Source organism: Capsella rubella, unplaced genomic scaffold, assembly GCF_000375325.1.
Source record: "Capsella rubella cultivar Monte Gargano unplaced genomic scaffold, Caprub1_0 scaffold_1, whole genome shotgun sequence".
NCBI lineage: Eukaryota > Viridiplantae > Streptophyta > Magnoliopsida > Brassicales > Brassicaceae > Capsella > Capsella rubella.
The window spans coordinates 8,851,540-8,866,653 of record NW_006238923.1 but is presented as its reverse complement, the minus strand read 5'-3'; the positions used below and the strand labels follow the sequence as shown (position 1 = coordinate 8,866,653).

The 15,114-nt window shown below is 37.4% G+C and overlaps 4 protein-coding genes across 6 annotated transcripts; 3 read left to right on the top strand and 1 right to left on the bottom strand.

The window, feature by feature from the left end:
• Nucleotides 1-1,802: 1,802 nt before the first annotated feature.
• Nucleotides 1,803-3,868, top strand: LOC17897642 (NADP-dependent alkenal double bond reductase P2). 2 transcript variants are annotated; one of them, XM_023776932.1, is made up of 5 exons: nucleotides 1,803-2,048; nucleotides 2,415-2,595; nucleotides 3,067-3,233; nucleotides 3,338-3,405; nucleotides 3,490-3,868. In XM_023776932.1, the coding sequence occupies exons 1-5, from the start codon at nucleotides 1,803-1,805 to the stop codon at nucleotides 3,866-3,868; spliced, it is 1,041 nt and encodes a 346-aa protein (XP_023632700.1). The 2 variants fall into 2 exon arrangements, with proteins under 2 accessions (XP_023632700.1, XP_006305903.1); XM_006305841.1 differs by having other exon boundaries at nucleotides 3,323-3,405.
• Nucleotides 3,869-4,530: 662 nt separating this feature from the next.
• LOC17900069 lies at nucleotides 4,531-10,550 on the top strand. Of its 2 annotated transcripts, none has more exons than XM_006303078.2 (14): nucleotides 4,531-4,739; nucleotides 5,210-5,317; nucleotides 5,405-5,536; nucleotides 5,999-6,469; nucleotides 6,598-6,712; nucleotides 6,822-7,085; nucleotides 7,274-7,753; nucleotides 7,862-8,658; nucleotides 8,738-8,820; nucleotides 8,905-9,123; nucleotides 9,250-9,378; nucleotides 9,589-9,933; nucleotides 10,050-10,165; nucleotides 10,255-10,550. In XM_006303078.2, exons 1-14 carry the CDS (start codon nucleotides 4,626-4,628, stop codon nucleotides 10,350-10,352), a joined length of 3,471 nt encoding a protein of 1,156 aa, XP_006303140.2. In that variant the 5' UTR covers nucleotides 4,531-4,625; the 3' UTR covers nucleotides 10,353-10,550. The 2 variants fall into 2 exon arrangements, with proteins under 2 accessions (XP_006303140.2, XP_006303141.2); XM_006303079.2 differs by having other exon boundaries at nucleotides 7,247-7,753.
• A 244-nt stretch (nucleotides 10,551-10,794) lies between these two features.
• LOC17897879 (cytochrome b5) lies at nucleotides 10,795-11,867 on the top strand. The gene is made up of 3 exons (XM_006304146.2): nucleotides 10,795-10,989; nucleotides 11,247-11,313; nucleotides 11,404-11,867. Exons 1-3 carry the CDS (start codon nucleotides 10,903-10,905, stop codon nucleotides 11,655-11,657), a joined length of 408 nt encoding a protein of 135 aa, XP_006304208.2. The 5' UTR covers nucleotides 10,795-10,902; the 3' UTR covers nucleotides 11,658-11,867.
• A 449-nt stretch (nucleotides 11,868-12,316) lies between these two features.
• Nucleotides 12,317-14,371, bottom strand: LOC17897580 (putative methylesterase 13, chloroplastic). Its single transcript, XM_006306425.2, has 5 exons — nucleotides 13,841-14,371; nucleotides 13,390-13,629; nucleotides 13,155-13,298; nucleotides 12,931-13,062; nucleotides 12,317-12,846 (listed from the first exon to the last, which is right to left on the bottom strand). Exons 1-5 carry the CDS (start codon nucleotides 14,369-14,371, stop codon nucleotides 12,559-12,561), a joined length of 1,335 nt encoding a protein of 444 aa, XP_006306487.1. The 3' UTR covers nucleotides 12,317-12,558.
• Nucleotides 14,372-15,114: the final 743 nt, after the last annotated feature.

Sequence of the window (15,114 nt, the reverse complement as noted above, 5' to 3'; positions counted from 1 at the left end):
CCAACTCGGGCCGTCGGTCGGCGGTCTACGTCTTGGCGCCTCGGTTGCTGTCTCGGCAGTCTCCGGCTCGGCGCGCTCCAACTCGACGTTCGCTGGTTCGGTGCATGCTGCTGCTCCGGAAGGATGTGGTAAGTGAGTCGTTCGTGCTCGCCGTTGTCCCCATAGGGTATGCTCCGGAGACAGGACAGGTGCGCCGGGGTCTGGACGTCGGGAGGTGTTCGTTCCTCGGTCGCTGGATGAGCTCGCGTCAGACATGTCGCTTTGGATTCTTCGGGAAGCTTTTGGATTTTCGGGGTCGTCAAGAAAGGAGTGTCTCGTAGATCCCCACAGACGGCGCCAATTGTTTGTACATGGGAGGTGAAAACAATAATACGAGAGTTTAGGGACGATACGAAACTAGTTCCTTTATTAACGCTTAAGTTAGATCTAAAGTTACAAAAAGAATAAGTCTCGCTACGATATGTCGAGCCAAGAACGTATACGAAATAAAGGGACAAAACACGAGAGAGTCGCGGCTAGGCAACGATTCTACGAAAAAGAAGGAGAAAACGCGAGAGAGCCGCGGCTAGGCAATGATTATACGAAACATAAGGACAAAACGCGAGAGAGTCGTGGCTAGGCAGCGACTCTCTTGTTTTCTGGGTAATATCCTCTGGATCTCCCCCTTTCCCAACAGTGATACAATGTATTTATAGGGACTAGAAACCCTACAAATCTCTTCTCTCCTTTCTGCGAATTACGATTTTGCCCCTCCGAGCTTAGTGGGCTTGTTTTAAGGAAAATCTTCATTTAAGCTTGTTGGACCTTTGTTTTGTGGCCTTCTAATATATGAGGGTCATGACCCATATCCAACAAAATAGTAAGTACGTACGATGATAGATTTGATTACACAGCATGATTTGGGCAGACCAAATGATAATAACTTATATAACACGATTTAGTCATGTAGTAGTACGTAGGAATAAAAAGATCAGGAATGAGATACGAGAGAATAGGTAGAGATTCTCGTTTTATTTATGTGGAGTTCAGAAGGAAGCAACTAAAGCAATTAAAAAGTACGAAAACATAACATATAGAGCAAAACTAAACGAATCTAAAGCTCGTGCCCTTGGCGACAACATCCGCACTGATCTCCATCATCGACACCTTTCTTTACATATATGCAGTACACGCTCCGTTGCCCATTATATATATTATATTTATGTTTGAATAGTTGCAACTTAATTGGATCGTTTTCTTTTAAGTGATTTTTTATTTTTATTAATTTTTGTATCTTTTCCGTCAACATATAATTTTCCTTATATATATGCTGAATTTACTAATCATACATTTATATTTATTTTGGTAAATAGCCAAGTGGTAAAAAATATCATGATTAAAAGAACATTGACCAAATTAAGCATTACATATAATTATGTCTGTTTTGTTAAATAGCGCACAATCTGTTGATACGATGGTCTTCCCTTTGTTATAAACGACATGATATTTCCTATAAACTATATTATAAACGACATGATATTTCCTGTAAATATATATCATATGTATAAAATAACATGGTTAGTATAAAATGCCCTTTTATTCTTAAGGTTATTTTTTTGTATTTTTTTTAAAAAAGGTAAAAAGGAGTAGTCAGTAATTTACCTTATTTATCTCCCGAAGAAATTGGATCAAACAATGAGGCAAAGGAATGGAATGGTGTATGAACAAATTGAGAAACGTACAAAAATCAAAAACACCATTGACGTAATTAAGAAGGAGCTAGAAAACATCTTAGTGATCAAAAGTACGTGAAATAGGATAAAATGGCGAACGCAGAAGCAGCCATGGTGAGCAACAAGCAAATCATATTCCCAGACTATGTGAGTGGATTCCCGAAAGAATCCGATTTTAACATAACCACTAGTACCATCGATCTAAAGCTTCCGGAGGGATCCACGTCAGTTCTTGTGAAGAATCTTTACTTGTCTTGCGATCCTTACATGCGCATTTGCATGGGAAAGCCCGATCCCTTGTCTTCTTCCCTCGTTCCACCGTACACGACCGGCGTGGTATGAAAAAGGACAATACATATATAGACTTTCATACAATTTAGTCATCTCCAATGAAATTTATCAGTTTATTTTGCTATATTATTTGTGTTTATTGCATTTGTTTCGTTTAACTAATGATGGATTTGAACATTTACCTTTCTTGTATTTCGAAGAATCCGGCAAGAGATTTTAATTTGAAAAAAAAATTGTTAGAGCATTTTAGAAATATAAAACTGGTAATGTTCATGTTTTTCCATATTGTAACACTTCTAGTGAATATGGTGCTATAGAAGAAATAATGAACATTTCTTTTGAAAGTTTAATTTATTTTCTTTGTTTCTTCTCCCCCTCATGTTAAAGATAATTACAATGTGGTGTGTGTAGCCAATCGTTGGGCTTGGAGTGTCTAAAGTGATAGATTCAGGGCATCCAGATTACAAAAAGGGAGACTTACTCTGGGGACTAGTTGGATGGGAGGAATACAGTGTTATTACTTTAACTCTTCACTCACACTTCAAGATCCACCACACCGATGTTCCATTATCTTACTACACTGGACTTCTTGGTATCTCACCTCACTCTTATTTTGGTCGTTAAAGAATCCATAGCTATTTGATGCTTTATAATTAGGTTTTCATAATTATTATTCTTTCTTTTGATTTGATATAGCAATTGCCAAAAAGCATTTGTATCTTTTGGTTATTTTTTTCTTTATACGAGTCTTAGGCATGGAAAGATATAGGTGTCTTATGGTCTTGGATTAGTTATAATGTGTCATCAAAAGTTTAATTGCTTGGATGGCTAAATTTAGTAACATTTAATTGTTCAAAACTTAGGAGATGACTGGTTGTGCTAGCTTTCTTATATGTATTTGAGTTTCACAGTCAATTATTTTCTCTGGTTGTTTGTTAGCAAAGTGTTTTCGTACACTTTATAATTAAGTGCATATTTTACGTTACATGAACCATGACCTTTAATAATTGAATACGAAGGACATATGTTAACCATAAAATCGATTATCACTTGATCTGAATAGGTATGCCTGGTATGACCGCTTATGCTGGATTTTACGAAATTTGTTCACCTAAGAAGGGAGAGACCGTCTTCGTGTCAGCTGCATCTGGTGCAGTTGGTCAGCTCGTGGGACAATTTGCAAAGTTGATGGGTTGTTATGTAGTTGGCAGTGCCGGAAGTAAAGAAAAGGTACTTAAAACTCTACATTACTTGTCAAACTAAAATGCACATCAAGAAAGCGATTTTCTCATATTCTTCTATATGGAGCCTTCACTAAGGTTGATCTTCTCAAGACAAAGTTCGGGTTTGATGATGCTTTCAATTACAAGGAAGAGAAGGATATTAGTGCTGCCCTAAGGAGGTCAGTACATAAATACATCTCTAGTGTACAAACAGCTATAAAATCATACTTGGCTAATTATTAAAGAGATAACTTATGTATTAGGTGTTTTCCGGAAGGGATCGACATATATTTTGAGAACGTGGGAGGCAAAATGTTAGATGCAGTACTCATAAACATGAAGTTGCATGGTCGTGTCGCAGTATGTGGAATGATCTCACAGTATAACTTAGAGAATCCAGAAGGCGTACACAACCTACCCACCATCCTTTACAAGAGGATACAAATTCAAGGGTTTGGGGTCTGTGATTTCTACCACAAATATTCTAAGTTTTTGGATTTTGTGCTTCCTTACATCAGAGAAGGGAAGATAACATACGTTGAAGACATAGCCGAAGGACTTGAGAGTGGGCCTCCTGCTCTGTTAGGACTCTTCGAAGGCAAGAACGTGGGTAAACAACTCTTTGTGGTTGCTCGTGAGTGAGACCAGTTCAATATTTTCTAATGTTGATCTTTGAAAAGTAGTAGATACCAGTCTGACTCTATCTTTCTTAGTTTCTTTTACGGATAATTAATTCATTTCCTTAATTGATACAAGAAAGAATAGGTATTGTTTTGAGACATTAAACTGGAAATTTGAATAAATAAATCCTTGTTAAAAGGAAATTTTAACATTAAACTGGTAATGTAATTTTTCATCACGTACGTGTAAATCCGTTCTCAGCTCAATATGGTGCTCTCAGATTGGTATATGTCGTATATAGCATTTGCTTCTAAAAAAATGTTGAAGTCACATTACCATGCAGAGATAATCTTCTAAGGTTAGTTAGTCAAGAATCAAAATGTAGCTCTAAAATAATAAAATTCATCTTATCAAAGTTTGATCCCTGGAATCTCTAACATTTATTAGTTTTTAAATTATGAATAAGTAAATCAATTAAACTGGATTAGTCCAGTATCTTTTCTAACACCGATAGTTTAAAAGGGGTTAGTCAGTCAAAGTTATATAGGCCGAGAAGCCCAATAAAGTGACCGGCCGAGAAGCCCAATAGAGTTTTTTTTTTTTTTTAATTAATACATATGCTGTTTGATAGATATGGAGGGAATCATTTTATTTCCCGCGACTCAATTCAGATTTCAGAATTCAGAAGAATCGCTCGCTCTCTATCTCTCCCATTTCTTCGTTCCCAGACGTCGCGATTTCTTTGCCGGTGCTGCGATCTCGGCGTTCCACACTTTCAATGGCGAGTCCAAGAGTTGTCTCACAAGATAGAAAGTCTGATGACCTAGAAATCGTCTCCGTCGGAGCTCTCTATAGCGGCTCCTGGGATAAGAAGTACTGGAGTTCATCTAGGGTTGGGTTTTCTCCTCTCTCTCTCAGTATTCATCGCTCGATAGCTCTTGCTAAACTCTCAATTTTCTGTGCGACCTATCGAGTTCCTTAGAAATTTTGAGAAGAAATATAGAATTTGATTTGACTAAAATTACTGCGAATTTAATTCATGTTAAAAAATCTTCGATGGTGGTGATATGCCTGTGATGAAATGAATCTCGATCATTAATTTGTAGCTTGATTGTGCATTTTTCACTCCCAGGAACGATGAATTGAAACTACGGTCTCTGATTTTGAACAATTTTAATTTTAAATTAATTCCAGTGATACTGCATAGGCTAGACTAGAGAGTAGAACCAAGATCTTTAGGAAGTAGATCAAACTTGTAATTATGAGTGTTCTCAGTTTCTAAGCAACACTAGATCTCTTGTTACGACTTATGCATATGGGTGTGTGGAGAATTTCTCTTTACTTGGCTTTATTTTTCATCAGGGTAAAGATCGTTTCCCTTATCCTGTGGGCTACAAAGCTGTTCGAGCTCACAGTGGAAACACATACTATATGGAGATTGAAGAAGGCGCCAAAGGACCTTTATTTCTGGTACTGTTGCTGATTCCACAAATTATCATCAAAGGTTATGCATGCTTGTTCTACAATGCAGGTAAAAGTCTTACTCTATTGATGCAGATTAGATATTTGGATGAATCATGGACGGGGCAGACTCCGGATATTGCATGGAGAAAGTTCCAGAAGACTGGCTTCGCCCACTTAAAAATATGGCATGGAAAACGATTTACATGTAAGATGAACGGCATGGAGGTACACATCGATCTCAGTTTCTTTTTCTTTTTCCTTCTTTTGACCATCTTGCTTGTTACTTTTATGAAAATGTCTAATCTACAATAACATAGATGTTTCAAAATCAAACATGCGTCATTGCCTTTCCAAAAATGTTCTTGACATTATCTGGCTTAGCTTTTGAAGAACAATTGCAGGCCACACTTTTGTATGCTTGTGAACTTTACGCTTGTCTTTTCTCATTATACAATTCTAAGTTGAATAGTTGATACATAGGAAAAGCCACAATACTTGGCATATACCCGTCAGAGAAGTTGAGCATACGACTTTAGCTAAAATTTCTTCAAATATTTGGCTTTCCAGGCCTTCCTTAGGTGTTTTTTCACTATTACTCTCACCTGGATTTTAGTTATTCTGATCCTACCACTGTGATCTGGTTAAATTACTTACGGTCTAAGATGACTACGATTTTGTTTGCTACAGTTTTTTGGCTTCAAAAACACGTTGGTTCAGAGGTTGCTCCGGGAACTTGTGACCAAATCCCATGGAATGATAGGATCTAGCTCCAACAGTAGGGCCTCTCAAATCCGGGTCAATGATGAAACACCAGTCGTGTGTGCAAATCCAAATTTATTTTGCTATCTGGACATGCCAGTGGCTAGAAAGAAAAGAAGCAGAAAACCTGGAATGACAGACCAGAATTCAGTAGTTAACGATGGCCATAAAAAGCTAAGATTCCAAGACTCAGTATCTGGCCGTGAGATTTTAAATTCAGTTGCAGGGTCAATCTGTTCAGTGAAAGGAGAAGTAGAGATAGTTGGTCTGCAAGTAGCACCACCAGAGCAGTTGCATTCTAGTCATGCCACAAACGGAAATTTACCTCTACCATCAGAAAATGCACCATATGTAAATGCTGTCATCCATGATCAAGAAAAAGACCGGTTTCCTGAAGAGGTAATCCATAAAGAACTTCTAATATGTTTTTCTTCAAAGCTTTGCTTTTGTTATTTTAGCATAGTAGACTGGTGAAGTCTTTCTTTCCAGGAAAGTTGTTTTACCAAGATGCGTCTTAAATTTTACAGCGTCATGGGTTGCAAGAGAAGGAAAACAAAACCAATGATGATATTTTTTCGCATGAGAGCCAAAATATGATTGGTTCCAGTCTTTGTGCATCCGATACCTTGGATTCCCTGCAAGGTATTAGCCTTTTAATTTTAACTTGGTCAATACCAGGATATCATTATGTAGCAGTAAGAAGATTGTAATCATTATGGCTACATTTTAACAAGGATTCCTTTTTGTCCAGTTCTTGCAGATAACATTATAAGTTTTGCTCCAAAAAGAGATGATGAAATGAGTGACAAGCAAGAAGAAGAATTAACCTTTGCTAACATGGTAGTTGGTGAAGGGTTTTTAACTGAACCAAAAGCAGAGGATTTAGCTGACTATTCTTTGAATCTGACTTCTGATTCAGCTGATCAGGAAACTGCCCAATCAATGATGTCATTTCTACTTCCTCAAGCATTTTCATTGCTCAAGAAGGCCTCAAAGAATAATCCCCAAAACAATGGTATGTCAGAGACTGCAAACGAGCTGCCTTGATGATGCGTCAGGAACTGTTATAGTTCACACTTCACCCCTAGGAACTGCCTAAATTATAGTCTGTTTTAGATTGAAATTCGAACTAATTTTGCATACAAGCTGTAATTGAAGTATTCTCTTTATCTACAGGCCATAATTCCTCTCCAAATTTTGCAGCTGTGTCACTGTCGATAAGAAATTCCAGTGGAGATGATGAGAATATGCAAGTTGCTCCAGATTCCGATCAAGATCTTACAAGTAATTTGTCCATTGCTCCTGACAGTTTTGATGAATCTCACTTGGATATTCCCGGGAGTAGTCATATCATCTCTTCATTCAAGAAAGCCTATCCAGTAGATCCTCCCAAAATGCAAATAGCCAAGGGACAGGTTGCGGTAGTAGATGCAAATCAGTCGATTTCTGCTTTGGAGACTATTGCGATCATAAAACCTTCTTTACATGATGTTAGTACTATTATGGAAGAGAAAAATCAAGATGAATATGTGAAGAAGTCCATGTCAATACCACACTTCACCAGTTCAACTAACAGGATATTATCCCAAGAATCTGCGGAACTCTGTGCCGCAGAAGGAAAATTGTTGCCGAAAGAACACCCTGACAACAATAATCCAAGTAGCACATCTTGTTCTGTTGAAGGTAATAAATTACATCAGTCAATATCACCATTTGCCTTCATCCCCACAATGCTTTCCATAACTGTCTTTGTCTATTTTCTAATATTAGCACAAATTTAATTGCCTGCAGGTAATGGTTTTGGGCTTTGCGCAACCCCTACTGAAGTTGGTTCTGTCAAAAAAGAAAAACATAAGGTGTACATCAGGAAAAGATTCTCATCCAATCAACAGCGAAGAAACAGAAACTCATCCTCTGAAAGTAAAAATAGTTGCATAGATACTGGAGATGATGATTCCATAAGCAGAATGCCTCCTACTAAAATCCAATGTATCTCGGAGCTTAAGCCGACCTTAAGCAATGAAAGCGGCCATGTAACAGAACAATACCAGTGCTCTGAGTTGGATAACAACGCATTCACCAATGTAAAAAGCAATGAGGCGTTACGACAAGATATGAGGTTAGTTCATGCTTTCGGAAATGGAAGTATATCACCATCGTCATTTCCAGCTTCAAAAGTTGAAGATTTTCAAGCCAATATTGGTGAGACATTGGGCATCCAAGTCTCTGAACCACTTTCTACAACTTCAGAGTATAAGGAAAATACTAGCGAGAAAAGCATGTCAGTGCTGGAACTTCCAGCTAATTTGAATTTTAAGCTGAACAGAGATATAACGACCAACAGTAAGATGGAAAAAAGTGTTGAGCTGCTTGGCTGCTATTTTCATCCCATGCCTGTTTCATCAGTAATACTCAAGTCTGTTGGGAATGAAATATATATCTGCGTGTTCAGCTTTGCTACAGAGGATAGAGTTAGTACCCTGTTTATGTATAAGATATCAGCTAAAACACCAAGCAAAGGATTCCCTTCTGTCATTGGTCACACTTCTGCCAAACTCCCCATTGTGGATGACAAGTCTGGTGAAAATGTAAGTTCTATTCTTTTTCCTCGTGTCTTGTAACCTGTTTTCCTTCTCTCGCTACCTGATAGTTGTTACATTTCCTCAGAGAACACTCGAGAGATATTTACACTTTACTCCAGACGGGGAGCATCTTATATTTACTGGCAACATCAAAACACCTTATTGCAGGTTTGGACTTCTCTTTGTTATTTTATACGGTACAGGGATACAGACAAAAGATATCAGCTAAGGGATTACTCTCTTTGTTTGCAGGAAGAGGGATACTGATTGCTCGTGTTTGACTTGTACAACAGCCTGCTTTGAGGAGAATGCAGTGAGGATTGTCCAATTAAAAACTGGCCATGTTTCTCTTGTGACAAAACTTCAAGCAGTTGACAGTGTGCAGTGTGTAGTGGTGTGCGATCCGAATTATCTCATTGCAGCTGTTAAAAGTGGCAACCTTATCATCTGGGGCATGAACTCGCATTGGAGGTTCTCTCACAAGAATTTATTGCTCTTCTCACAAAATAGTTCTCATATCCTTCTTTTGTGTGGAGCAGCAGGCTGGATCATCATTATTGAGCTTTCTGTTAATATTCACTTCTCCTGAATTTGTAGAGGTCCTGTAGAAGAATTCGTTATACTTGCAAATCCTTGCATATCTTCATGCATCGTGGAATTGAAGAAGATCCCAAGATGTCCTCATCTTGTTATTGGGCATAATGGTATTGGAGAATTTACAATATGGTATTTTGCTCCCTCTCTATATTTGAATTTTTTTTCCTCTACCTATCTATTAGTTTAAATTACAGAACATTTCGTTTGTTCAAGAAAAATAAAATAAAATTGCAGAACATTTTCTGCTATGCATGCTGAGGATCAGCCAAATTTGGTTTTCCTTTTGCTTCCTTTCCCCCTATGATTGTTGCCTGCTAACTTTGTTTATTCTCGAGTTAGGGATATTTCAAAGCGAAGCCTAGTATCAAGATTTGTATCTCCCAGCAGTATGATCTTTGAGTTCATACCAACCAGCTTGTTTGCGTGGCACCCTGTACATAGTCATTCTACAATCGAGGACCACATTGACATGATTTTAGCTGCAACAAAATTATGGTTCTCAAAAGGGATAAGCAACAAAACATTGGTTCCAGCTGAAGTCAAAGACACTGCCATCTGGCTTTTAGTGTCTACCGATCTTGACTCAGATGATAAATGTGATGGTGTAGAAAGCCCAGCTACATGTTGGAGAGTGGCTCTGCTTGTAAAAGACCAAGTCATATTGGGAAGTCAACTGGATCCGAGGTATCATTACTCATCTATTTCTTTACCTGCATATTTTATTTGGTAGGATATATGCGAAGTAATGTGTATGAAATGCAACATTTCTAAACCCATGGTTAATTGGCTATGGATAACAGGATTAATGTAGCGGGCACAGTATCAGGTCATGGAGTAGCAGGCACACTTGATGGACTGGTGTATTTGTGGGACTTATCAACTGGTGCTAAGCTTGACTTTCTCCATGATTTCAAAGGTAAACATTGATTTTAAAGTCATAACTAAATCTGTTCATCACAACCATGAGAATGAACTGTTGATTGGTTGTTACATTGATATTGTCAGGTCAAAGAGTTACATGCATAAGTGCAGATGATTCCAAAAGTATATGCATAGGGAGTGAAGATGGTCAGCTTCTGATTTATTGCCTTCCTGAAAAGTAAACTCAAAATCAAGGATGGCAACACAATCTAATATCTAAAGAGAGTTTATTTTGCCATCAGGGTAGGTTAATGTTATATAAGTCAACTAAGTCTATGATCGTAAACTTTACCAGATGAATGTAAATACAAAAGATGAGGAGTTTATTATCCAGTTGAAATATGATACATGATGATAATGAATCTTTAATTCTCAGTTTCTTATGGGTATATTTTAACTCAAAAGTGGTTTTAACAAATCTTTTTTTAAAAAAAGTTCTCTCCCCCTGGTAGATTTGATTTAACTTCTTTGAATTTCTATAGCCATTTTTGCTAATTATTTCAAAACAAAATACGAATATAAATGAAATTAAATCTATATAAAAATAAATTGAAATTTAAGTATGAAACGACGTCGCTGTGGTTGTTGGTAGGGTTCTTATCGTTCTTCTCACCTTGGTCGTTTCAGTTATTGCGTGGTCGACCAAATCGAAAACCTCAAAAAAAAAAAACCAAAAGAAAAAAAGGAGAGAAAAATCGAAGAGCTTTCTACCGCTACCCGTTGCAGAGGAAGATGCCGACTCTCACAAAACTTTACTCCATGGAAGAAGCCGCTACACACAACAAGCAAGATGACTGCTGGGTCGTCATCGACGGCAAGGTCTACTCTTTTTTCTCAACTTCTTCTAATTTATTTTCAATCCCTGTTCATAAAGAGTACATGTGTTATACAAGTGTTCCTCACTTTCGGAAACATTGACTAAGCAATCTCATTAAGAATCGTGTAATTGCTGTTCATATGTAGTTAGATTGAGCTAATCTGAATCTTCTTCTTCTCGTTGATAATGGGTTGACTTCTCAATCTTGGTTTCCTAGAATAGAATCTGCTCTTTACTAAACATTGATGAACACTTACAGGTCTATGATGTAACCTCGTATATGGATGAGCATCCTGGAGGAGACGATGTGCTTCTTGCTGTCACAGGTAAACTTCTTCTTAGTTTTCCCCATCTTTGCCTTATGAATGATCTGTTGTTGTCTCTAATGTAAGTAAAATGTGATTCTGTTGTTGAAGGCAAAGATGCAACGGATGACTTTGAAGATGCAGGACACAGCAAAGATGCTAGGGAACTCATGGAGAAGTATTTTATTGGCGAGCTAGACGAATCTTCTGTACCCGAAATACCAGAGCTTAAGATCTTCAAGAAGGAACAGCCAACAGACTCTGTTCAGAAGCTTGTTGACTTGACAAAGCAATATTGGGTTGTTCCTGTCTCCATTATCACCATTTCTGTAGCGGTTAGCGTCTTGTTCTCCCGCAAGAGATAAGTAGTGTCTTTCTTACCTCCGAGATGATCTGTTATATTGAGTTACTGGGGATTCAGCTTTACAAGAGAACTCCCCATTATAGATTTTTGAATCACAGATATGATATAGATCATTATTATTATTCACTTTCATCTGATTTTTGAGTTTGAGACCATGTTTCAATACACAGATTAATGATATACGATTAATGGATGGTTTGGTTTGCTGGTATCAATCTTCTTATAAGAATTCTGCATATCGTCTCGTTTGTCCTTTACTCTTATCAGCATTGCGCCAGATAGCCTCGCAAAGTCGTCATTGTCTATAGCATACTGAATCTCTGATATTATATGTAGGATCTGTCGATTTGATTTAGAAAGACCACAAACATCTACCAAAACATAACTTCCTTGCTTGTCCTTTAGTATATGTCGACTAAGATCGCGCGCCACTGGTGGATCTATCATATATAGCCATGATAATATCTTATAGCTATGATCCGTTTCATCCCAGGCCAATTCCTGAAAGTTGGGTAGATCTATCCCTAAGTTGAAGTTGAGAAAGCCACATTTCTTTGCTTTGCATTGTACATAGATTTCCTCTCTTCGAGTCGCATTTTTCCCATCCATTCATTTGTTTCACACGTTAGCTTTTCATGGTTTTAAAGTTTCCAAGTCACACGAATGTGGCTTTTTACGTATATTACCAAAAGTGCAAAAACTATTTTTGTTCATTGACATTTGACAAGGTGTTTCCATTGTAATCATTTTCTATAATCATCTGGAAATCACTCATTAACAATTTTTCTTTGTTTTACCTTAACATTTCATTAAAAAAAAATATAGAAATATATAACCGGTTTGGTTTAGTTGCATCCGGTTTACAAAAATAATAATTAAATAGCCGATAACATAGAAATATGTTACGATGATTTCTTGAACGGTATTTGAGATATCTCAACAAGAATTCGGTTCAATGCTTGAGGTCGAGAGAAGAAGGGCGCGTGATCGGATCCTTTGAGCTGGAAAACTTGTTCCGGTGGGTTCGATTTGATCATTGCTTCTTGTAGAGCAACCGGTACAGCGTAATCCTCCATGGTTTTGATGTAGAACCGTCGGATAGAACCGTAGTTTTTATCTGACACGTGAAGCTTTTCGCTGACCGGTGCAAATGGGATCGGTCTAATGGATACCGAGGCCAATGCCAGGTCCTATCATACAAACAAAAAAAGTTCGGTTCAGTAATCAAATCGATCTGTACCGATATGAGATTGATTGGTTCGGGTTTAGTTTACCTTTGCAGGGCTCTGGTTAAAGAGGAAGTCTCTAAACAAAGATCTGTCGAAATCAACGGCTGTTGGAGGGTTCTTTTTGCCGTTGGCGTACAGAAAGATTTGTGCTTGTTGCATCAGATCATTTGACCCCAACTGAAAAAGAATTAAACAACTCAAATTAATACAGTTTTATAAGACATTTTGGTTTTGTTTATTAATAACTGAAAAAGTAAGTAACTAAGTACCTGTTGATTAAAGAGATCAAGAGTGCTCTGACCATTAGCCAACATAGCTGCAGAGATAAAGACAGCTTTGGAGATCTTAGTAGGAAACATCTCCATCGCATTGGACATACAAGCTCCTCCAAAGTCATGTCCCACCAGTATCACCTGTTTTTAACAGTTAATCTCATGATCCAACTGTTGTAACTTTCATCATTAGCACACTAATGATAACTGGATTACAATATTGATTATGAACCTTCTCGGTGGGTTTGAGGGATTCAAAGAATTGGAGTAGAGGCTTGGAGTAGTGAGCGAGGCTGGTGATGTTGTTGGTGTCAACAGAGCTCACACCTGAACCAGTCAAGTCAACAGCATCGACTTGGAAACCATGTTTCTCTAAGAGTGTTATGGTTTTGTACCAACACCAAGCCCCGAATCCACCACCATGAACCAACACGAACCGCTTTGTCTCCCAACTTTCCAACTTAGTTAGCTCCTGTTACACATATCACAACATAGATAAGATGCGATTACTCGAAGGCCTATCATTGCTTTGAGTTTACCATACAAACTATTAGCCAGCTAGTTTGTTTAAGTTGTTGTTTAATTTGTATATCAGTATCATATTTTATCGTCTAGATGCAAAGAAACAATCTTAACGTATGGTTAGGCTAATTCATTAGGTTTCTATTAGGTGAAGTGCTTGCCTTGTCAACAAGCTGGTTAGGCTTGATCATGGGATCGGTACTGGACCTCTGTCTAGAGCTAGAGCTTCTTACGAATCCCGCGGTTGACTTCTTGGGAGTCTGAGCTGCGGAAACAGGTCCTGAGCTGGTACCCGAGGGCTGAGCCGAGGGATAGACAACGGAGGTGGAGCGTCTGAAACTAGGAGGGACAACAGAGTTGCTGTTACGAGGGGTTTGGTTGAAGAGGAGATTTGTGGCTGCTAAGGTTTGCTCCTGAATTTTATGAGAGTCTTTTTCATTGCCGTGGTGGTCTTGATGATGTCTCTCTCTTATCTTCTTTGTCTTTGCTTTGATCCCGCCTTTCTTGGAAGACGAAGTGGACGATGATCCAGAGCAAGAGAGCGAAGGAAGTAGCGTCCGCCTTCTAAATGAAGGCATCAGAGACAGACGACGCACGTATTTGTATTTCCCGGAGTTACCTCCTCCTCCGCCGGAGGATTTCTTGGGACGTTGTTCTTGTTCGTGAGATATGCATGTTAACGAGTTCCCCATTTTTTTTTTGAATTCGATGCGTTAGTTTCTTCACAAAACAAAAAGAGATGTTTATAGATACTACATGTTCCCATGTTCGTGCTCGCCTTGTTGATAACAACAGTTGAGTCCTTCACGTCGTGTAAAAGGCTTCTGCATTAGAATTCGAGGTTGCAAGTACTCTATAAAAGCATTAATTATTTGACTAAATCTGACTGATATTGAGGAATATAAATGAGAATAACTGTGCTCAGAGTTGGAATGTTTGTATTTTGACAGATAATAAGAATACAATACTTTATTATAAACTAGCAGTTGTGATTTTTTATTCATATTGTGATGTTTTATCTATTTTTTAATTGATTTTCAAAACATATTATAGTTATTTTCTCTTGAATTATTATCTTTCAATATTTAAATTTGGATTAAAAGCATTTTCTTATTGATCATGTTATAAACTAATATTTCACTTTCAGTTTTATTTTTTCCCTTTAAAATTTTATATATTCAATTACATAAATGTTGTTTTTATTCTACCATAAATTTAAAATTTACTTACATTCTTAAACTTAGTAACACATTTGAAATTTTAAACTATGATCAATTTAAAATGAAAGTTGAATTATATTAATACCACTAACTAATAAAAAATGAAAGTATTTCTTATTTAACATTTCATTTATTTACATAATTTATTTTTATTTATAAAAAATTTCTACATAAATATGCACTAAATGAATGTTTTAAATTTATTTTAATATAAA

Coding starts and splice junctions, on each gene's coding strand:
- LOC17897642 (XM_006305841.1), top strand. CDS start 1,803: ATGGCGAACGCAGAAGCAGCCATGGTGAGCAACAAGCAAATCATATTC. Junction 2,596..3,066: donor TTACTACACTGGACTTCTTG/GTATCTCACCTC, acceptor TGATCTGAATAG/GTATGCCTGGTATGACCGCT. Junction 3,406..3,489: donor ATTAGTGCTGCCCTAAGGAG/GTCAGTACATAA, acceptor CTTATGTATTAG/GTGTTTTCCGGAAGGGATCG.
- LOC17900069 (XM_006303079.2), top strand. CDS start 4,626: ATGGCGAGTCCAAGAGTTGTCTCACAAGATAGAAAGTCTGATGACCTA. Junction 7,754..7,861: donor CACATCTTGTTCTGTTGAAG/GTAATAAATTAC, acceptor AATTGCCTGCAG/GTAATGGTTTTGGGCTTTGC. Junction 8,821..8,904: donor ATCAAAACACCTTATTGCAG/GTTTGGACTTCT, acceptor CTTTGTTTGCAG/GAAGAGGGATACTGATTGCT.
- LOC17897879 (XM_006304146.2), top strand. CDS start 10,903: ATGCCGACTCTCACAAAACTTTACTCCATGGAAGAAGCCGCTACACAC. Junction 10,990..11,246: donor GGGTCGTCATCGACGGCAAG/GTCTACTCTTTT, acceptor GAACACTTACAG/GTCTATGATGTAACCTCGTA. Junction 11,314..11,403: donor TGTGCTTCTTGCTGTCACAG/GTAAACTTCTTC, acceptor CTGTTGTTGAAG/GCAAAGATGCAACGGATGAC.
- LOC17897580 (XM_006306425.2), bottom strand. CDS start 14,371: ATGGGGAACTCGTTAACATGCATATCTCACGAACAAGAACAACGTCCC. Junction 13,630..13,840: donor CTAACCAGCTTGTTGACAAG/GCAAGCACTTCA, acceptor TATGTGTAACAG/GAGCTAACTAAGTTGGAAAG. Junction 13,299..13,389: donor CCCTCAAACCCACCGAGAAG/GTTCATAATCAA, acceptor TGTTAAAAACAG/GTGATACTGGTGGGACATGA.